At 35.3% G+C, this 23,771-nt stretch overlaps 1 protein-coding gene across 7 annotated transcripts in view; it reads right to left on the bottom strand.

Moving 5' to 3' along the window:
- The window catches only part of KIFAP3 (kinesin associated protein 3), a 184,048-nt gene that overhangs the window by 35,795 nt on the left and 124,482 nt on the right, over positions 1-23,771 (bottom strand). For all 7 annotated transcript variants that reach the window (XM_021089424.2, XM_085022446.1, XM_005663106.4 and 4 more), the window contains 2 exons: positions 21,871-21,969; positions 11,276-11,361 (listed from right to left, as the gene is read on the bottom strand). In XM_021089424.2, coding sequence (XP_020945083.1) covers positions 11,276-11,361; positions 21,871-21,969 — 185 coding nt within the window. The remainder of the gene's footprint in view (positions 1-11,275; positions 11,362-21,870; positions 21,970-23,771) is intronic.

The raw sequence follows: 23,771 nt of genomic DNA, 5'->3' as shown, positions 1-23,771 counted from the left end.
ATCTGTTTACACACAAGTCATTGGTGGATGTTTCTGAAGGACAAGTAGGCAAGATATAAGCTACAGCTGAACCTATCTAGTGCCCTACAGTTTACGGTTACTTCTGACAAGTATATTCACTTGAAAATTAATAGACAGTGCTACTGATAGCCTAGATAGAAAAAAAAAAAAGGCTTCAGGTATTTGTCATTTGAATCCCGGGGTCCTTAATCTTGAATTCCTCTGTCATATCTTTAACACTTTTGTTTACAATTCTTTTCTTTTCTTTTTTTTTTTTTTTTTGTCTTTTTGCTATTTCTTGGGCCACTCCCACGGCATATGGAGGTTCCCAGGCTACGGGTCTAATCGGAGCTGTGGCCGCCAGCCTACGCCAGAGCCACAGCAAAGCAGGATCTGAGCCGCGTCTGCAACCTACACCACAGCTCACGGCAACGCCGGATCGTTAACCCACGGAGCAAGGGCAGGGACCAAACCCGCAACCTCGTGGTTCCTAGTCGGATTCGTTAACCACTGCGCCACGACGGGAACTCCTACAATTATTTTCTTAAATTTAACTTTCAAATTATCAATATATCTCTTAGCAGTATCAGCTGTCACACTATGTGTTCTATACTGTACATCTCTGAAACTATATAGATGTTCCTTTTCAAATAAGGTTGGTGGAGGTAGAAGATATTTTTTGGCTATGGTAATGCTAATGGCAATTTTACCACCAAATTATTATTATTATTATTTTGCTTTTTTTTTTAGGGCCACACCCACGGCACATGGAAGTTCCCAGGCTAGGGGTCAAATTGGAGCTGCAGCTGCGGGTCTATGCCACAGCCACAGCAATGCAGGATCTGAGCTGTATCTGAGACCTACACTACAACTCACAGTAACACTGGATCCTTAACCCACTGAGCGAGGCCAGGGATTGGAACCTGCATCCTCATGGATACCAGTCAGACTTGTTTCCGTGAGGCACGACAGAAACTCCTACCACCAAATTACTAAGCTTTCATTCTTTCTAATGGTTATCTATTAATATTCCCATTAGGTAGTTTATTTGCTAATATAATTATCTGAAATTAAATAGTACAAAAGATCTAGTACAAATATTAATTATTTTATTTTAAAGTAATAAATACTTAATTCAACTGTTATATCAATATTTGAATAACTGATTTTTTTTACACTAAGTCACATCTACATTATAGTATTTGAAATAGACAATTTAGATATAAAAAACAAATCCTAAATCCAAGTGCTATATCTTATTGATTAGTGATTAGTAGAAATAATTCATACAATCATCCAATTATTGATCACACATAAACTGTCCTGATAAAGTGAGCTAATACACAAAAAGTATTTAGAAGACCTATATTAAAAACAATGTTAGCTATTACTGTTAACTAATTGAAACAACAACTTTTTAAATTAGGTACTATAATTATTGCCATATTATAAGTGAGAAAATGAGGCCCAGAATACTGAAATAAATTGGTCAAATATACACAGCTGGTTGTGGCTATGATCGCACTGCAAACCTTGGGACTACAACATGGAAAAAGCAATTAAAAACAGCTTATAATAAATAAACACTGGGCTGGGTCACTGTAGAAGGGACACTTCAGTGAATGAGAATATAATAAATGATCTCCAATGTCTCAACTTTCAGTTCTAAGAGTCTATGAATGAGCTGAATTGTTGACTAAGCAGTGATACGGAGGAAGTAGCTTCTAGTGTGGTGGGTATATTAACACACTGTATTCTCAATCATGTTGTCTCTGACCTGGATGTACATGGGGGAGTGCTGCAGAAGGAGGGAACTAAAAAAAATAATAGCACAGAAATGTTGTTATTGTTATATGCAGTTTCATTGGCAATGGATTTAAGTGATTCACTTTGGATTTCCACAATTAAATACTAAGTGGTGCTAATTATGCAATATGGGCACTTTGATTAGCGTCAAAACATTTAGCCCAAAAGTCTAAAGATAACTCTGAACTTCTTTAAAATTCATATGACTTCACAAGTATAATTTGGTTCCATATGTGGCACCATGTATCTGCTCAATTAGTTAACTGCCAAAAAAAAAAAAAATTACTGCTATATTAGAGGTGGCCAGATAACTTAAGAAGAATGATCATACACACCTATAGAAGAAGGAAAGGATGAACTTACTATTTGTTAAGGTAAAAACTTTAATGTATAAACAAAAAGCAAAATGATATTTTGGGCAAGGAATTCTCCATACTAATTGGCTTTTTTCATAAAATATAAGTTAGTTACAGGTTACCAAAACTCCTGGAACATGCCTTAAAATACCAGAAACCCTATTACATCTACATTCAATACTGGAATTAATTTGAGTAGTACTGTTTCTTTCATAAATAGCAGCTTGTTTCACCTGGCAAAAGGTATAAAACTATACATTTTGGTAGAAAAATTTTAAATTTAATTATCTGAATGAAGAAGTTAAGTATTCAAGGAAGATGGCAAAAGACATATGATTGAATTATTTTATTTTAAGGTCAAGCACGTGGATTTCTAGTGTAAGAACAGAAGCTGAAATTGTCAAGCATCCAATGCATATAAAATGCAGAGTTTGCTATGCCACTAAGAGTAAAATCTGCTTCTTATGAATTTGTGAAATGTTACAGATGTGGGCATTATTTTAAAAAGTAAATCCTTAAACTGCATATCCATAAAAATGTATCTGACCAGTAAGTAATGCTCTGCACAAAGAAAAAATTCACACTTATTCTATGAGTTATCATTTCTATTCTTGCAATATTTTACTATTCCAACTTAATAAAAATACAAATAAGCATAGAAATGTTTAATAAATATGCTGTTTTTGTCACAAATAATAGCTTTCTAACTTAATCCTCCTTAAACTTACTGAAATTTTCTTTTTAATGAACCTCCACAAACAAGCCTGAGGTTTTTTTTTTTTTAAACAGACTACTCAGAGTGCATCTGACAAAGGTTGAAACACAAAAACATCAATGAGTATACATGGCTAGTTTTTCACACTAAAGCTTGACCTGATAGTGTCTTGGAAAAGCTGATTTTCTTTTCTTTTTTTTTTTTTTTTTGATAGGCAAGAAACATTTGTTAAGATAGAATGCTTGTGAGAGATGCAATTGGGCAGGCACGGAAACTCTGTGGAAAGCTGATTTTCTAATGTAGTGAGTTAGATAGCAGATGTAGTAAGACTACCCTTAAACTGATCTGAATTCCTTTAAAGTTTTTATTTTCTTTCTTCTTCTTCTTTTTTTTTTTTTTTTTTAATCAGTTTGTGACTGAGAAGATCCATAGAAGCAGGGCATCTCTTAACACTATAAGGCCAAAAAGTATAGTAGAAATGATACATATATGCTGTTATTTTCTTTATTAAATTAATTTAATTCTGATTTTTAAGTATTTTTATACTATGGAACCATAGGTTTACTTTACTATGGAACCACAGGTTTACTTTATACTACGGAACCATAGGTTTACTATGTATGTACAGTACATATTACTTAACTAATATGTACATTACTGTCTACAGAATTACAATGAAAACACTATGGTTTTCTTCTCAGCTTTTCAGAAAAAACAAAAACAAAAGTTTCTTAGTAAACATGAAACAGAGTATGTCGTTCTATATAAAGCTGAGTAATCATTCAGGATATAGAAAATTATGTTCTGCAAAAGATCCAACAATAATTAGATTCCTACTACAATGAATCCAATACAATGACAAGTAGAGATTTCACAAAGGTGGCCTTGAGATTTAACAAGTACGGGTGGTTTTCTGTTGCAGATCATAGGAAAGAAAATGGCAAAAAAACCTTGACGTAACAGTATCAAGGTTTAAATCAAGCAGATATAAGTTTCTGAAAATGTTCAGTTAGTTTTATGATTATAAAACGATTTCCTTACTGAAAGTTGAAAGTTTAGAAAAAATATTCTCAATACCTTTACCTTAGATAGAACCACAATAAATACTGGTATATATCCTACCAGTTTTCAGGGACTTTTTAAATTCTAATATTAACAGCTAACTTTGGAATATATTTTAAATATGAGTTTTTAAATTTAGAGGCTAAGTATAAAATATTATTAAGAAATTGTACTTGTGCCATAAAAGTTTGCTCTAGTTTGTGATAAGGCAGCCTCAGGTATTTTAATGTTTACCAAACATAGCATCTTGGAATGACTCACGTTATGAGGAACACAATATTTGTTTAAATATTTTCATTTCTTATTCCTTAAAAGCAAATTAGTTAGAATCAACAGAGATAGTAGAGTTTTGCTATATGATGCTGTACTTTTGATCTCTATGTTTCTGAAACACTGATTTTTATGTTACAGATTTCTTGAAAAATCAAATATTTTAGCTTATGGATGTTGATAATCTATTTACCAAGTGTAGAGAATTACTAGGTTGGGACAGTTGTCCCAAGAATTTTAGATTTTAGGAAAGGTTCAAAAGCAAATTTGGGGACTGACATTAAGTAAATTAACAGCCACCTACTATTATTGTTTTAAAAAAAGAAAAGCCATTTTAAGACTGAGAATGTGATAAAGACATTCTCAAAATAGATATATTTTCCCAACAAAACATGTTAATACCTTATATTTACAAATCCTGCCAGTCTTGGTTCTTTCTTTTCTGTCTCCTTTTCTCTCTCTCTCATACACACTTTTTTTCTTTTCCTCTTTAGTGAAAACAAGGAAAAGCTTTATTATACAGCAATGGACCAGTACTGTGGAATCCCTAACCTCAGATATCTTCTCTATCTATCCTCAATAAGTATAGTTTAATAGTTCTGGAAGAGTATCTTTGTGTCTCAGATCTGGATTTACAGATACTAATAATGTGATATGGCATAATACAAAGAACATTGGATGAGGGCCAAGAGATCTGGGTTCTCCTTCTAGCTCTGATACTAACCTAAATATGCAATCTTCTAAAGGTATTTTAATATATTTTGGTCTCAGATTCTTCAATCATAAAATGAAAAAAAAATCTAAGATTTGCTCAAGTTTAACATTTCTTAAATAAAAATCTATGATTAATGCCCTTACTTCATAAAGCTGTTGAAATAACCATTCCCCCAAACTGAAGAATCATGGCAATATAAGGAGCTTATAAAATTAAAAATTACATAGAAACTTTAAATGAACATTTGGTGTCAAAAATTTAATAAATTCAATATACATCAATTAAAACCTATTTTCTGTAACCCTGCTCCCTTGAATATCTTCTTCTCTCTTATACAACTACCCCCTCATTATCAGGAAAAACTATGGGAATTCAGCTCAACCACAGCCAAGAAATGTCATAAAAATTTATCAAGCCATTGTGGAATTACTCTAGAAATACATTGTTTTCTCTTCATTTTTGAAATGCTTCTTTTCACAAGGAATGCATCCCAATATCCTTGCTTTGGCTGTTGAGTTTGTCTTTTATTTAAAGGTACACATGCTTTGTCTTTTATTTTCCTCTACTCCCAGCTTCTGACATTATGATCTTAAGCACCAGTTTTCATAAATTCTAAAGTGTCATGAAAGACTTACAGTTTGATTTTATATGGAATGTGCCATCCTTTTTGAAGTCCTATATCATTTTGTTTACTACTTAACCACTGAAACATTATGAAGCCTTAACCAGCCTATTATCAGAGCCTGTTCACTATCAGGAAAACTCTTTGTCACTGGCTTCCATCACACCTTGTATCTGATTAACACACTATAGGGTAACATAGAGCTACATAGATCTGCTTTGTGTTCTAACATAACTGATGGAAAACAGATTTTCCTTTCTCCTTTAATGTGGCAGCCCCCTAATTGAGAATGTAATATGGTTTATTTAATATAATTCTTCATACTAAATTAAAACAGAGCTAGAGTAATTTAGTTGCTCATTAAGGTTAAGGTAGTAGCTGCTAAAAAGATGCCTTTTATATCTTAGAAAATACTCCTCCCAATGATATGTATATATAGATATAAACATAATTAAACACACATACATAATAGAGTTGTTGACTTTTATGTACATATTACCTATTTCTCAATAGTACTGTCCCAAAGGTTGTCCTTAGTCTTGAATATGGCATTTTCTAACCAGACCGCAAAGTACAATTCTCTCTTCAACCTGTTTAAAGCACTGAGGAGGCTCATCTGTGTAATATCATGACAATCGATGTTTTAGAGATTACATATAAACCTGCATGAGTTTACCTCATTTTAATATGCGTTTTATTAAATATAATTCTGTCTATCCCAGAATTAAGATAGCCCCTCACTTTCCAAATTTAAAATAATTCCAGATTATTATAATACATACATTTTGCTTTTGATCAAAATTAGAGTTACTAAAAGAGAAAAAGTTGCCATTCAAAATCTGAGCAACAAAACTTGTGTTAATATCAAACCACATGTAGGCCTGTGGCTGGCTAGGAAGACACCAGTATGTTACTAGAGAACCTAGGCACATTCCCTTCTCCCTAAACACTCAAAGATACATAATGTGCCATTAGTACAGAGTATCTACTGACAGGGCCATGCAGTAGTACTACTCATGAAAGGCCAGTTCACATCTAGTTGACAGTATCCTGGTGTCTATAGATCATAAACTTTTATATCCTAGGGACTTTGTATTGCTTTTTATTTCCAGTGTTTATTTTAGTGTCTAGAACACAGTATGTGCTTAATAAACATGTATTACATGTTTGATAACCCAGTAATGTCAGGGGAGGAAAGTGTTTACTAATTGGGGAGGAATTTATGAGGTTCTCAAATACTTATTACAAAGTTGAGGAAGTACTAAGGGATACAAATCTAATTAGGTTTTTAGAAGCTCTCTATGTGTAGAGGGTTCTAATCCTCCCTTGATGATTTCCCAAGGCTTGGAAGATTGGGAAGCTATATTCCTCCTTGCCTCCCTGCTACTCTCTGCAGCAATTCCCTGCCTCCCAAAGCTACATGTAAAGCCTACTCAGACAGGCAACAATTTGCTGATGAGGCCACAGAGACTGTGTCACCAAATGTGGAATTTGCTGTGATACAAAGAGTACTATGAACACATTTGTTTCAATTCACCAATTGAGGGCCTGGGCCTAAATACATTAAACACTCCATCACTAATTAACACAATTTGAGGGACAGATACTTTACTGCAGAAGGCATATTTCTCTAAGGCCTGAAAGGAATCTAATTTTTCCTAGTAGTCTTCCATGCTGTTTATCTTGAGTGAAAGTTTAGTTTTCTTAAAGAAAAATTGCCTTAAGATACAAATATTCCCACTCTACATAATATTTTTTTGATTTTTTTTTGTTATGGAATATAGCCATAGAAAATACTTGGAAATAAAAATCTAGATGTAAAAGGAGTCTTAAAAGATCATCCACTTCATTCCAGGCAGGTTTTTTTGTTGTTGTTTGTTTGTTTTGTTTTGTTTTGTTTTTTTTTTTGCTTTATAGGGCTGCACCCACGGCACATGGAAGGTCCCAAGCTAGGGGTCCAATGCGAGCTACAGCTGCCAGCCACACCAGATCTGAGCCACGTCTGCGACCTACACCAGAGCTCACAGCAATGTTGGGTCCTCACCACTGAGCGAGGCCAGAGATTGAATCTGTAACCTCATGGTTCCCAGTCAAACTCATTTCCGCTGTGCCACACGATGGGAACTCCTAGGCAGGTTTCTAACAATTTTAGGAAGTTGGTTATTTAGCTATTTCTCTTCTTTCATTTTTTTTTTTTAATGGCTACATTTGTGGCATATAGAAGTCCTCCAGGCCAGGGACTGAATCTGAGTTCCAGCTGTGGCAAATGCTGGCTCCTTTAACCCACTGTGCCCGCCTGGGGATCAAACCTGTGCCTCTTCAGCAACGTGAGCTGCTGTAGTTTGATTCTTAACTCACTGCACTGCAGAACTCCTATTTAGCTATTTCTAATGCTAACTGTATAGACTTTACTTTCTCTCTTGATAGCCTATTTCTAATGTTTCATCATGTTTCCTGTGTCTAATCAAAGTTTCTCCTGTTTTAAATTAAGTTAGTTTCCTCTTGTTTTATGCTTTAAAAAGATTTGGGAAAAGCAAATAGCACCCTGAGTCGGGATCAGTAATAAAGTCTGAGCTTAAAGCACCAAAGACTGACAGCTATGTTCCAAGTGGACCTAAGAAGCTTTATACTGATGCATTAAAATGGCCCACTTCTCAAATTTCTCCCAAATAAGGAGGTCCAGCAAGCTAGATGTCTAACTTTGGTCTAAGGATTCGCTGATAAATTGAGTCTAAATCCAAATAAGTCACCATGGATTCAGATTTAACACATGAGGTACTTCTATACCAGCAAAGGTAGCTTCCTATTCACTACACTGTCCTAAATCAAGACCTTTCAGTAAACTTCCCTATTCAGTTAATTGCCCTGTCTTAAAATGCCAAATTCAGCCATTCTGCAGGACAATCTTAAACTACAAGACAAATACATCTGGCCAAAATATACACTTCAAATAATTTTCCATAGTTAAAATTCAAAATGTGAACAGATTATCTTCCCACATCATTTAAAAAATTAAAATGGGAGTTCCCATCGTGGCTCAGTCGTTAACGAATCCAACTAAGAACGATGAGGTTGTGGGTTTAATCTCTGGACTCACTCCATGGATTAAGGATCCGGCGTTGCTGTGAGCTGTGGTGTAGGTTGCAGATGTGGCTCAGATCCTGCGTTGCTGTGGCTACAGATCCAATTAGACCCCTAGCCTGGGAACCTCCATATGCTGTGGGTGCAGCCCTAGAAAAGACAAAAAAATAAAAAAAAAATGAACAGAAAATAACATAATTCACTGTACTAAGAAAAGGAAATATTGGTTCAGATATTTAATCTATATATAAACTTTCCAACTAGGTGCAAATTTTGGTTGAGTTTGAATAAAACATACTGAGAGATCATAATGTGTTACTTGCTTTTGCATGTATTTTCTCTAACCCTTACAATAGTTCTTTAATCCTCAGAAGTGTTATTGTAAACTAAAATCTTCAAAAAGTTAAATAAATTTCCTGAGATTATTCAGGTGAGAGAACTAGAATTAACTGTATTCTAAGTGCGGTATTCTACTGAATCAAATTGCCATTTCATAGAAGCCAAAAGCTGAAACTAAGACTAGAACCCCTTCTCAACTTAGAAAAGGAGAAAAATGTTTTGGGAAGAAGTTGCCCCTGGCAGTGCAGTTCCTACTATCAATCTAAAACTGACCCAGGGCCTTGAGTCCCATAGGAGTATAATAGCAGAATGGTCAAGACACATTCTCTAGCAGAAACATAGAATGTTCCAGAGCTTGGTGCCCTTCTAGCATCTATACTGGACTACTTCTCTTCTAAGAAACTCAGCTGTGACTATGACTCTGCTAAGTAGCACAGCATAGGACTTTCAGATCACACAAATAATTCACATGTAAATATATTTAGATATTCTCAGTGTAACAAGTCTAGTATATCCAAATATCTTTTTAGACTAAAGTTTTCCAAGGCATGAAATGAAACAATTCAAAATTACCAGGCACCACATCAAATACTTACTTTGTAAGTACAGTGTAAGGAGTCACTGAGAAATTGAGTGAATCTTCAGATTACTTGTTCAAATTTGTTTTATACTAACTCACATGACCATCTTAAGGAACCATACATAGCCAGCTGATATATTACCAGTTTCATATATCTTAAGGAACCATACATCTTAAGGAACCATACATAGCCAGCTGATATATTACCAGTTTCATATATTCATATTACCAGTTGATATAATCAGTTTTTGATGATTCTTCTTTTTTTTTAATTTTTCAAAGTAGTATCTGGTTTATTATGCAGTGTTGCTCAGGCATGATGTTAGAATTCTTACATGCCAAGAGCCAGACTGATTCTTCTTCTTGAAAGTCCTCATATTAACAAGGCTCTGATCCTTTCAAAATGCTTAAGTTCAACTCTGAAGACAACTGAAGAGGTTATATTCAAGAAATTTTTTATAAGTTTAGCCAAAATAAACTACAAATCTAGTCCAAAGAAGGAAGCAGGTTGTGTGTGTTTATATGCAATAGGTGAAACAAATATCCAAAGTATTTAGCATTGAGCACATTCCAGGTCCAAGGGCCAAGTCCAGGCAGAAGACTATGATGGACAGCATGATTTCTGAAGAAAGGTCTGCACAGTGAGCAAGTTTCTAATCTAGGACTCAGATTATCCCTCTGATCAAATTCCTACATACATTTTAAAGTTAAATACACTTTAAAAACTTCCAAAGTCATGAATAACATTAAAATTTAGGGATTTTTCATCATTCCAAAGAAACTTATAAAGCAAATCTATGTATATAAGAAAAGTTATCAAATAGTTGAAAAAACAGTTGATATTAAGATCTGATCTATTTAAAATAATACAAAGTTGGCTGTGTTGAGTCTTGGCAGAAACTGTTACCAAACCCTGCCGATCTGAATTTTTTCTGAAAAACAAATGATTTTTAGATGACATATAGACTAGATCTAAAATTCTGAATAGGAATAAGATCTCAGGAGTTACCATTGTGGCACAGTGGAAATGAACCCAACTAGTATTCATGAGGACACAAGTTTGATCCCTGGCCTTACTCAGTGAGTCAAGGATCCAGCATTACCATGAGCTATGGTGTAGGCACAGATGCAGCTCAGATATGGCATAGCTATGGCTGTGGAGTAGGGCTGGCAGCTGTAGCTCTGATTTGACCCCTAGCCTGGGAATTTCCATATGCTGCAAGTGTAGACCTAAAAAAAAATTAAAAAAAAAAAAATTTTTTTTTTTTGGTCTTTTTAGGGCTGCACCCACACAGCATGTGGAGGTTCCCAGGCGAGGGGGCCAATCAGAGCTGTAGCCACTGGCCTACGCCACAGCCACAGCAACATGGGATCTGAGCCGTGTCTGCAACCTACACCACAGTTCATGACAACGCCAGATCCTTAACCCACTAAGTGAGGCCAGGTATCGAACCCACGTCCTCCTGGTTGCTAGCTGGGTTCATTAATCACTGAGCCACGATGGGAACTCCAAGAATCAAGCCATTTTAAGTGAGAAACCTATACTTAAAAACTGAAAGCCAAAGGTCTTAATAATGTTTATAATGTGAATTTAATATCAGTGTTATTTTCTGAGCTTTACCAAAATACAAAGTTTTGCTTATATTTAATGCAAAGTTCTAAACAGATGTACAGTGTGCCCCCCTCAATAAAGACTATTATACTTTGTGTAGGAAGAAAAATTACTTACCGCTATAATATCTAATGTATTATCACAGACTTTTCGAATTTCATTATTTTTATCATGCATCAGATCTATGAGATATGCTGGAGCCTCTAAATAAAAAGTAGTTAAAGATATAAACTGTTTGAAATTGCGGTTATTTAATTATTTTAGAGAATCCTGAATTTCTCTAAGTTCAAATGTGAACCTGAAATGTAACTTCAAATTTTAAAATAAAATCATTAATACAAGATGACAAAAATATTTACTATTTCATTTATTTAAAAAATAGATAACAGGGACAAGAAAGGAAAAAAACGATAGATAAAAACAGGTAAGGAAACAGCCAGTAAATATCAGAATGTGCAAATCCCTACTTTTGAAAAATGAAAACTGTGAAATAACTGAAGAGGGAGCTCTAGAGCTGCATAGCTATAAAAGCTTTCTTGATTGATCTGGTCCTCCTGAAAGTTCAGAAAAATTAACTTGACACAAATATTCACATATAAACAATTTCACACAGAAGCAGAAAAGAATCACAGTCAAATCCCATATACAGATATGGTTATTATAAGAAAGAGAAAACATAAGACATTTTCATATAAAAGATGAAAGCTGCAACTTAGTATTTCAAAAAGAGATAAAAGAATTTAAGGAAACAGTAAATACATATGATGCAGAATTATAATGCTCAGAGAAATAATTCATGAAATAATAAAAAATGAAAGGAAAAATCAGATACGTAAAAACTAAATTATAGTAGTGCAAGAATAAATAAAAGCGAGAGAAAACTCTAAGGTAGAAATTAAAAAAGAAGAAAATTTGTAAAAAAAAAAAGATTAAAGAGATTAGGAAATGACAGATATTAAAGATGGTGGGATCAAGATGGCAGAGCAGTAAGATGTAGCACTTACCTTCTCCCACAAACATCTTAAAAAAAAATCTACATGTAGAACAGTTCACAAAGAACAAATACCGAATGCTGGTAGAAGACCCTGAACCTCCAAAATGGGCAAGAAACCCTTCATATAATGGGTAGAACAAAAGGAGAAAAAAAAGAGAGATAGTAGAGAAAAAGAAAAAAAGGAATAAGGACCAGGACCAGAACTCCTGAGAGGTAGCTATAAAAGGGGTAAGGAACCTGAACCCTGGGAGGCCAACTAACTGACAGGGAGATCAGCCAAGACGGAGGGAAATCAAAGCCTTGGAGAAAAGTGCAGCAGGCGGACTGAGGAGGGCAAAGCAGAGAGAGTGGCACATGCCATTGGTACCACAGCCCCTGGACACCACAGCCTGAGATGCTCAGGCAGCGCTGGGTGCTGAGATTCAGTCTCCAGAGGCCAGTTCTGGGAAGAGGACTATGGTTTGCTTTGTGGAGATAGCCTGAGGGGCTAGGAAGTGGTGCACCACTGGTTTGGGGTGTGGAGTACCAGAGTTGAGGGAACCCAGGAGGAGGAGTGGGCAGCAGCAGAAGAAAGGCACCACTGTTGGGAAGGGTGAGAGGAGGAGAGATGGACCATAACAGGAATATCTTTCCCTGTACATGTGCGGGCTCTCTGGTAGTAGGTGGCTTCTAGTGCAGGCCACAGGAGGTGGGGCACCTCTTGCAAGGGCTATGGGCAGCAGGGGCAAACCACAACAGCAGTCTTTGACTCCAGAGGTGGGTGTGGCCCACCAGTACTAGGCGTCCATGAACAGGCACCATCTGTAACCCTAGTCACCTCAGGGATCAGCACAGAGGAGGACACTGCAATCAAGCACCACCACTGCTGCTCTCATTCTCCTGGGAATGCACATGCCTGGCTGCTGCCACCACCAAATGCTCTGAGTGTTGCCTACACCTGCCTGAGAGTTGCTGCCACTTACAAAGGCCCTGAAACCAGGAGCAGCCTGTACCACCTCTCTGGGGGTGCTCATTACTGTCAAGGGCCTAGCAACCAGGCACTGGCTACTAGACCTGCCCGTTGCCTCCATCTCACTAGAAGCATGCACAGGCTGTATACCAACATGGGGATAATAGCTTGAACACACTGAGGAAAGAGACAGCAATCATCCAAACCAAAAAAAACTCTGACGCCAAAAAAAAAAAAAAAAAAAAAAAGGTAAGCCCTCACAAAATACCCAGGGGCGCTCTTACATATAAACAGTACTCCAAGACTACAGCAGTAGTTTTCCCTAAACTCAGAGAAAAATAAAAATATAAGCAAAATGAAGAAGCTCAGGAACCATTCCCACTTAAAAGAACTGGAGAATTTCCCTGGAGCAAACAATGAAAGAGACTGGAGTTCCTGTGGTGGCGCAGCAGTAACAAGCCAGACTAATACTGATGAGGATGTGGCTTAGATCCCTGGCCTTGCTCAGTGGTTTAAGGACCTGGCATTGCTGTGAGCTGTGGTGTAGGGTGCAGATGCAGCTTGGATCTGGTGTTTCTATGGCTATGCTGTAGGCTGGCAGGTGCAGCTCTGACCGACCCCTAGCCTGGAAACTTTCATATGCTGTGGGTGCAGCCCTAAAAAAAAAAAAAGAAAGAGACCTCTTCAGTCTAACAGAGACTGAGTTCAAAAGGAGATAGCAAAAATTAATAGTGAATATGAAGGAATATAGTGGACATGAACAGTAATGCAGATTACTTTAGAAAGGAACTAGAAAATATAAGGAGGAGCCGAGAAAAATTAGAAAATGCATCTGCAGAGATGCAAGCTGAGTTAAAAGTATTGAAGAACAGAATGAATAATGTAGAGGAATGAATTAGTGACTTGGAAGATAGAAAAATGGAAATAGCCCAATCAGGACAGCAGACAGAAAACCAGATGAAAAAACATGAAAGCAATGTAAGAGATCTACGGGCTAATATAAAGTGGGCCAATCTATGCATAATAGGGACTCCAGAAGGAGAAGAAAAAGAGGGTGATTGAAAACATATTTGAAGAAATTAGGGCTGAAAACTTTCCAAATCTAAAGGAAACAGATATCAAGATACAGGAAACACAAGTTGAACCCAAAGAGACCCACACCAAGACATATTTAATAAAAATGGCAAGAGTTAAAGAGAGGATTCTAAAGGCAGCAAGAGAAAAACAAAGAGTTAATTATAAAGAAGCCCCCATAAGGCTAGCAGCTGATTTCTCTACAGAAACACTACAGGCCTGAAGAAAGTGGCAAGACATACTCAAAGTTCTAAAATGGAAAAATTTGTAGCCTAGAATATGCTACCCAGCAAGAATAGCATTTAAAATAGAAGGAGAAATAAAGAATTCTCCAACAAACAAAAACCAAAAGAATTTAGCAATACTAAACCCATTCTAAAAGAAATACTGAAAGGTCTCCTCTAAACAGGAACTAAATAAGAAGATACAGAATGGAGGAAACCACACTGGAAAGCAATCACTTATATAAGCCAGTTCTAAAAAGAGGGGAAAAAATACTATTATAAACATGATGATAAACACAAGGAAAAGCACAAGGATAAACATGAAGATGATAAAAAAGGACATCAAAATCATAGAAAGAGGGGAAGAAAAGAAAATCTAGACTTTTTTTTTTTTTTTTTAAGAAAGTGTTTGAGACTATATGACTATCAGGCTAAAGACTATATGACTATCAGGCTAAAGCCCTGTTTTTCACCCCTAGGAAGGGGTGAAAAACAGGGCAACCACAAATCAAAACCAAACAATACATTCACAAAAACTAAAAAGAAGAGGACACAAGCATAAAATAAAAGGAAATCATCCAACCAAAAAAATAAAGGGACAAAGGAGAAACATAGAATCAACTGGAAAACAAGGTTTAAAGTGCCAATAAATACATATCTATCAATAATCACCGTAAATGTCAATGGACTGAATGCTCCGATCAAAAGACAGAGTGGCAGAATGGATAAAAAAGCAAAAACCTTCAATATGCTTCCTACAAGAAACTCACCTTAGAGCAAAGGGTACATATAGATTGAAAGTGAGGGGACTGGGAAGAGATTTCATGCCAATACACAAGATAGGAAAGCAGGAGTTGCAATACTCATATCAGACAAAATAGACTTTAAAATAAAAGCCATAAAGAAAGACAAAGAAGGACACTATTTAATGGTTAAAGGATCCATTCAAGAAGAGGATATTACAAGCGTCAATATATGCCTCTAATATAGGAGCATCCAGATACCTACAACAAATACTAACAGACATAAAAGGAGAAATTGATAGGAATACAATCATAGTAGGAGACTTTAACACCCCTCACATCAATGGACAGATCCTCTAGACAGAAAATCAATAAGGCAACAGAGATCCTAAAGGACACAATAGAAAAGTTAGACTTAATTGACAGTTTCAAGACATTACATCCCCCCAAAATCAGAATATACATTCTTCTCAAGTGCACATGGAACATTCTCAAGAACTGATCACATCCTGGGGCACAAAGCTAACCTCAACAAATTTAAAAATGTAGAAATTATTTCAAGTATCTTCTCTGACCACAATGGCATGAAACTAGAAACCAACCACAGGAAAAGAAATGAGAAAAAACTTACCACATGGAGACTAAACAACATGCTACTAAAAACCAATGGGTCAAGAAGGAAATAAAGAAGGAAATTTAAAAATACCTTGAGACAAATGATAATGAAGACACATTCACTCCAAATCTATGGGATGCTGCAAAAGCAGTGCTCAGAGGGAAATTCAAAGCAATACAGGCCTTCCTCAAAAAAGAAGAAAAATCTCAAATCGACAATTTACCCTAACACCTAAATGAATTAGAAAAAGAAGAACAAGAAAAACCTAAAGTCAGCAGAAGGAAGGAAAGCATAAAGATCAAAGAGGAAATCAACAAAATAGAGATTCAAAAAATAACTGAAGAAGTCAATAAAACCAAGAGCTGGTTCTTTGAAAAGGTAAACAAAATTGACAAACTTCTGGCTAGACTCACCAAGAAGGGGAGAGAAAAAACCCAAATAAACAAAATCAGAAATGAAAAGGGAAAGTCACAACAGATACTACAGAAATACAAAAAAACGTAAAAGAATACTATGAACAATTGTATGCCAACAAATTTGACAACCTAGAAGAAATGGACATCTTTCTAGAGACTTACAACCTGCCAAAACTGAACCAAGAAGAAACAGATCAACTGAACAGACCAATCACTAGAAATGAAATTGAATATGTCATAAAACACTCCCTACAAATAGAAGTCCAGGGCCAGATGGCTTCACAGGCAAATTCTACCAAACATACAAAGAGGAACTTATACCCATCCTCCTTAAACTTTTTTAAAAGATTGAAGAAGGAACACTCCCAAAGACATTCTATGATGCTACCATCACCCTAATTCCAAAACCAGACAAAGATACCACCAAAAAAAGAAAACTATAGGCGAATATCTTTGACGAATATAGATGCAAAAATTCTCAACAAAATTTTAGGCAACCGAATCCAACAACGTATAAAAAAGATCATATACCACGAGCAGGTGGGATTCGTCCCAGGTACCCAAGGATGGTTCAACATACCCACCTAAAAGAATTTGAAAAAGAAGAACAAATAAACATGAAGTAAGCAGAAGGAAGGAAATCATAAAGATTAGAGAAGAAGTCAATAAAATAGAGATTAAAAAAACAATAGGAAAAAAAATCAATAAAACCAAGAGCTGGTTCTTTGAAAAGGTAAACAAAATTGACAAACCTCTGGCCAGACTCACCAAGAAGAGAGAAGGGACTCAAATAAACAAAATAAGAAATGAAAAAGGAGAAATCTTGGGAGTTCCCATTGTGGCTCAGTGGTTAACCAATCCGACTAGGAACCATGAGGTTGTGGGTTCAATCCCTGGCCTTGCTCAGTGGGTTAGGGATCTGGCATTGCCGTGAGCTGTGGTGTGGGCTGCAAATGCGGCTTGGATCTTGCGTTGCTGTGGCTGTGGTGTAGGCCAGTGGCTACAGCTCAGATTCGACCCCTAGCCTGGGAACCTCCATACGCTGAGGGTGAGGCCCTACAGAAGGCAAAAAGACAAAAAAAAAAAAAAAGAAGAAAAAGGAGAAATCTCAACAGATACTGCTGAAATACAAAAAACCGTAAGACAATATTATGAACAATTATATGCCAACAAATTTGACAACCCAGAAGAAATGGACAACTTTCTAGAGACATACAGCCCACCAAAACCAAATCAAGAAGCAATAGATCATTTAAACAGACTGATCACTAGAAATGAAATTTAATATATAATAAAAACACTCCCTATATACAAATGTCCAGGATCAGATGGTTTCTAGGCAAATTATACCAAAGATATAAAGAACTTATATCCATCCTTCTTAAATTTTTTGTAAAGGTTGAAGATGGAATAATTCCAAAGACATTCTATGAAGCCACCATCACCCTAGTACCAAAAATGACAAAGGTACTACCAAAAGAGAAAATTATAGGTCAATGTCTTTGATGAATATAGATGAAAAAATTCTCAACAAAATTCTAGCCAACTGAATCCAACAACATATAAAAAAGATCATACACCATGACCAAGTGGGATTCACCCCAAGTTCACAAGGATGGTTCAATATATGCATATCAATCAATGTCATACACCACATTAACAAAAGAAAAGTCAAAAACCACATGATCATCTTGATAGAAGCAAAAAGCATTTGACAAAATCCAACATCCATTCATGATAAAAACTCTGAGAATATATACAGGTGCTCAATAAAAGTTTATTTAATAAATAAGACCTACTCCTATTCATTGCTTTTGTAAGGATAAGATGAAAACAAAATTCTTGGGAAACTCTTAGAAATTCTCATGGGATATTTAAATGTATTAGTCAAATTTGGGTTGTTTTATTTCCCATGCTACAATTGTTGAGATTACATGAAAATTTATCATTGTAATAGCACTGGTTCCCAATTCCTCTGAGTTGTGCTGAGAGTCATTTTTAATATTTCAAACATTTTAATATAAATCATATATTTACCTAGAATAAGCCTATATTAGCCATTTCAAATGACAGGTTTCTTTCATTCCGCTAAAAATTATATCAAATAATGTTGATCAAATTTTGACTTAAAAAATGGGAAAAAGGAATGATTTCCTGCCTAATAAGTCTTTATTTAAAGCACTTAAATATACTGATTTCATGGAGAAAATCAGAATAAAATGTTTAAAATTATGGTAAAATATTTTAATAATTTTAAACTATGCAGCAAATACAAGACATATACAAATGTAATTGACATCAACAAAAATCCTGGTTTTTGAACACCTAAACGCTGGGCAAAAGCACTTCAGTAATCTTTATCCAATCTTTATTTTATTTTTTGTTTTTTTAGAGCCACACTTAAGGCATATGGGAGTTCCCAGGCTAGGGGTCAAACTGGAGCTGTAGCTGCCGGCCTACACCACAGCCACAGCAATGTGGGGTCCGAGCCACGTCTGTGACCTACTCGACAGCTCACAGCAACCCTGGATCCCTAACCCAAGAGGTAAGGCCAAGGATCAAACCTGTGTCCTCATGGATACTGTCAGGTCTGTTACTGCTGAGCCATGAGGGAACTCCCATCCATTCTCAAAACATGGATTAACGCATAAGATGTAAAGTAGTATTCCTTGATGCTTTTGTAAAAATTTTAATTCCGCATATCTTTTATCTCCCATTCCCACCATTATCAACATATTATATTATTTTATTTTCCCACTGTACAGCAAGGGGATCAAGTTATCCTTACATGTATACATTACAATTACATTTTTTTCCCCACACTTTGTTCTGTTGCAGCATGAGTATCTAGACAAAGTTCTCAATGCTACTCAGCAGGATCTCCTTGTAAAACATGTTATATTCTTTAGAATAACTATTTTAAAATACTAAGGTCAATACCTTAGATTCAATGGCTTAACAACAGCTGAACTTGGGAGAAAATGAAAAGAAAGTTACACTGAGAAGAAAAAATTAAATAGAAGTATCTTAATAGTGTAAGCTTTGTACAATTTAAAAGGATCAGAGCAGAGACAGTAACAGTTATTAACTATGTACTAGGCACTTTTTGATAGGTACTTTAAAATATATCATTGTTCTTCAGTCCTCAGGAAAAAAACACTATGAGATGACAAATTAAATAAGAGGTTGCCTTTCACAGAAGTTACCTAGGAAAAGCTATACCTTCACTTCAATGTTTTCTAATATGTGTTTCTTATAGTGTCTACTGTAATTATATACATTTTCTCTATGTAAAGTATACTTTTAGAGATTCTCAACCAAGAAAAGCCTATTAAGGGTTGTAAGAAAACCCTATAGCAAGAATATCTGTTTAACTCAGTGTTTCCCACTAATTAAGCAGTTAATACTAAAGGAACATGTTCTATGGAACACAGCTGAAAAAAAATTAATTTATTCCAATGATGTTAACATGGCTCAAAAGTTTTTCTGGAATTTATCCTCCTGGGAGAGTAGTTTTTAAGCCACATTTAAAAAATATTTAGTACATTATGATAAAAAGAATACTCTCCATTATACCTATTAAAGCAAAACAGTATTTATATTTTGACAGCTCATTATCAAAACAAACATTTCTTAATTAAATTTGCTATTAGTTAGACTTGACTCTTCAAGACTTTACATGGTTTCAGAAGTTTAACTTCTCTTCAAAAGCAAGGCAATTTTCTTCCAAAAATAACACTAAAACTGTTATTAACTCTGAACATCAGAAGAGTTTCGAAATGTTTTGAGCAATGCCCCATCATCATATAAAAGTCTCCCAAGGTTATTAATTTTAAAAGAACATTAACCATTTAGATACATGAATTCACCGACCAAACAACTTCTAACCACTATGTTAAGTTTTGGGTACAGATGAAAATGAGGAAGACAAAGCCAGGTCTTGAGCTAGAGGTACTCAAAGTCTTTCAGTAGAGACAGGCATGTAAATACAAAATTTTCTTTTTTGGCTGGGCCCACATGATACAGAAGTTCCTTGACCAGTGACTGAACCTGTGCCACTACAGTAACCAAAGCCACAGCAGTGTCAATGCTTACTGAGCCACAAGGGTAATTCCTCAATACATAATTTAAAGTATTTTATTAGAGGTGAAAATAAAGAAATTACTTCTAATGGTAAGGAGTTAGGCAAAGGATTAGAAAGGCTTAACTGAGCAAATGCCTTATAAACTTATTTTTGATGAGCTGGAGACTGTCAGGTTGAAAAGATGCACTTGAGGTTGACAAGACATGCAAAGAGACAGTAAGTTATGGACAGGGCAGTGATGTCTGATAAATGATAGGAATTGTGGTGTTCTAAGAGAAACTGTACACTATAAGGTTAAAGAGGGACTTTGGAAAAGTAGGTTAAGGTCAAGTTACAAAGAGCTACATTCAAAGCAAAAGAATTTAGATTTTTCTTGTGGGTAATGAATGATTTTATGCAGTGTTCGAAAGCAGATTTTTTTTTTTCATTTACAAATAAGCAGACCACCAAAACTGAAAAACGAAACCACAAAGATTCAGCTTAGATACCACATTCACTGTGAGCCTTTCATGACATCACCAGACTTAGTTACACAGATCCTCTCTTGCGTCCAATGCACACACCTTTATGACTGATCATAATAGACCTTAATTTTATATTGATTTAGTTGTCTAGCTTTCCAATGAGATTATAAACTCCCTGAAGTAAAGAGAATGACTTTTTTTATACACCAAGACTTAAAACAGTATCTGTTAGAAAGTCAGAACTCGATAAATGTTTCCAGAAAAAAAATGAACGATTAATTAAGTGTAGTAAAAGATGTAGCAAATACAAAATTTTCAGCTAAGGGACTGGGTAGATGATACTGTTATTATTCACTATGAATACAGGAGGTAGACTTTTTCAGGGGTAGATGCTGGTAAAATCTAGTACCTCTCTCGCTGCAATAGTGATAAAATATCACTTTCTGAGTATCTCTCTGTGTTGGGAACTATTTCAGGAGCTTTAAGAACACAGTACTGACAACAATCTTACGATGTAGGAGGTTTTTTAGGTGTAACAATATTATGGCCATTTTATAGATGCAAGACTGTATGCTCAAGGAGGTTAAGTAACTAATCCAAGGTCCTATAGTTAGTAAGTGGTAAAAGGTAATTTAAAATTAGGATTATTTAACCATAATGCTTTATAGGCTACACCATACTATGCCCCTTCAGGTAGATGGAAGACATCTGTGTGGCAGTTAGCAACAAATGTCTGGGACCCAAGCAAGAAGTTTTGAAGATATCAAATACTTATTAGCATATAGCTGGTAGCTGAAGTCATGGGAATGTGTTTTCCCATGTATAGTGAATAAGGTTGGGTTAAAAGAAGACAAAGGATAGTCTCAGGAACCTTTGATATTTAAGTTATGTCAATAAAGAAGGAAGTTATATTTGTTAGATTTCTTAGGAACCACAGCCTAATAAATTAAAGAATTGTTCCCAATGTATTCTACCTATATACTGGTTTGTGGTAAAAGGCTTCCATGAAATATAGCTTGGCCTGTACATTTACTTCAAAGCTTGGTATTTTCTACAATATTTGAAAATGTGTAAGAAAAAATACCTAAAAATGCATCTTTTCTGAATATGTTAAGTGTCATTATCTATGATAAATATTGAAAGGATACGTGTTTCCTTGATTATGACATCTCTCGTGGCTTGGTGGAAAACCATTTGGTAGAAGACATAAATTATCTGACACACAAATTCATCATCTTCTTGTTGAGCTGAAAGGAAACAGAAAACTTCAAATAAAAGAATACTGTTTACATACAAAATTGAAAAACATTAGGGGAATAATAGAGAATTAGAGAAACTAAAGGTAACAAGGAGACAGGTTAAAGGACAATTAGAATTATAATATATGGGTGGCATATATCATTTATGTCTCAGGTGATTTTTCTAAATTACATGATGATCAGTAAAAAATTCAGAAGTTTTACTAAGTTTGGTTGTGGTTAAACTAAGGAGGTTAAATTACTTTGAAATACAGAAATAAAAATAATTATTATTTTTTTGTGGTGTCACCTGTGGCATATGGAAGCTCCTGAGCTAGGGGTTGAATCAGAGCTGCAACTGCTGGACTACACCACAGCCACAGCCACACTGGATCTGAACCACATCTGTTACCTATGCTGCAGTTTGCAGCAACACCGGATCCTTAAGCCACTTAGAAAGGCCAGGGATCAAATCCACATCTTCATGGAGACAACTCTGAGTTCTTAACTTGTTGAGCCACAATGGGAACTCCAAAATATAAGATTTTGAAAAGAGAAATTTTATCATCTCTGAGTTTAAACCAGACTACCTGAAACTGTTCATTTCAAAAGGCTGTATCTCTAGATTTCTAAAACTGAGAAACAAGACTGGTTTACGAGAATAATAACAGTGCTTTTCTGTAATTTTCACTATATTTTGCCACCAAGTATTTCTTTTTTAAATGATTAAATTAACCTCTAAGTCCCTAATGTGAAATGGCAACACTTAATCATTATTTATGGTTTTTTTTTCAGTCCCTTATAGAAATTCTTCAATAATTCTAATCTGTGGAATAAATATGGTTATATTTTGTCTCTATAATGTTGATCTTACATGAGAAAAACAGTTCTTTAAAAAAAAAACAAAACCACTACTTTCTAAATTTTAGGTTTTTAGTATAAACTATACTATTATAAATAGACCTTTGTTTAATAATATTAACAAAATTAAACTTTACTTACTGGCATGAAGTAATAATTTTTGATTTACTAATAGTTTGCTATCAACTCCTGGCAACAGTTCAGTGCTATCTGTTAGATAACGATTTATAGGTCAAGAGAGTATCCAATTAGTTGTGTGGAATAAATTGTGGGCCCCTAAATATCCATCTGTTCAAAATAATTTCCCTTACTAACTTGCCAAAGTACTACTCTCTTAAACTACTTGGTTAAAATTTATTAATTACTCTCTTGATAAATAGTGCTCACTCACTTAATCCCAAGGGTTTTAATCATGAAAATCCATATATTTTTTTTGGGGGGGGGTCTTTTTGCCTTTTCTAGGGCCGCACCTGAGGCATATGGAGATTCCCAGGCTAGGGGTCTAATAAGAGCTACAGCTGCGGGATCTGAGCAGCATCTGTGACCTACACCACAGCTCATGGCAACGCCAGATCCTTAACCCACTGAACAAGGCCAGGGATTGAATCCACAACCTTATGGTTCCTAGTTGGGTTTGTTAACCACTGAGCCACAACGGGAACTCTTGAAAATTCATATATTTCTTAAAAACATTAGTATATAGCCTCTGCCTGTGATAAATACCTGTCAGAGAATATGAAAATTTAGTAAAATACTGAGCTGGGTCTGTTAGCTTATACATATTTCAGCTCTCTCAGTCATAATCAATGTGGCATAGTAATTCAAGGACACAGCTCATTTTGTTTCATTTTTCTCCAATTCACCATAAAATCTTCATTCTCATTCTGCCAACTACCTTGTCTTTACTTTCACCTCCCAACTATCTAGTCTTCTAATTATTTCTAATCTGA

The sequence above is a fragment of the Sus scrofa genome, chromosome 4 (genome assembly GCF_054392235.1).
Source record: "Sus scrofa isolate SSC_HxYL_T2T_F1_AM1 chromosome 4, Sscrofa_HxYL_maternal_Yorkshire_Landrace_v2.0, whole genome shotgun sequence".
NCBI classification, from domain to species: domain Eukaryota; kingdom Metazoa; phylum Chordata; class Mammalia; order Artiodactyla; family Suidae; genus Sus; species Sus scrofa.
The sequence above is the reverse complement of the archived record's forward strand: the minus strand, read 5'-3'. Positions and strand labels throughout refer to the sequence as shown.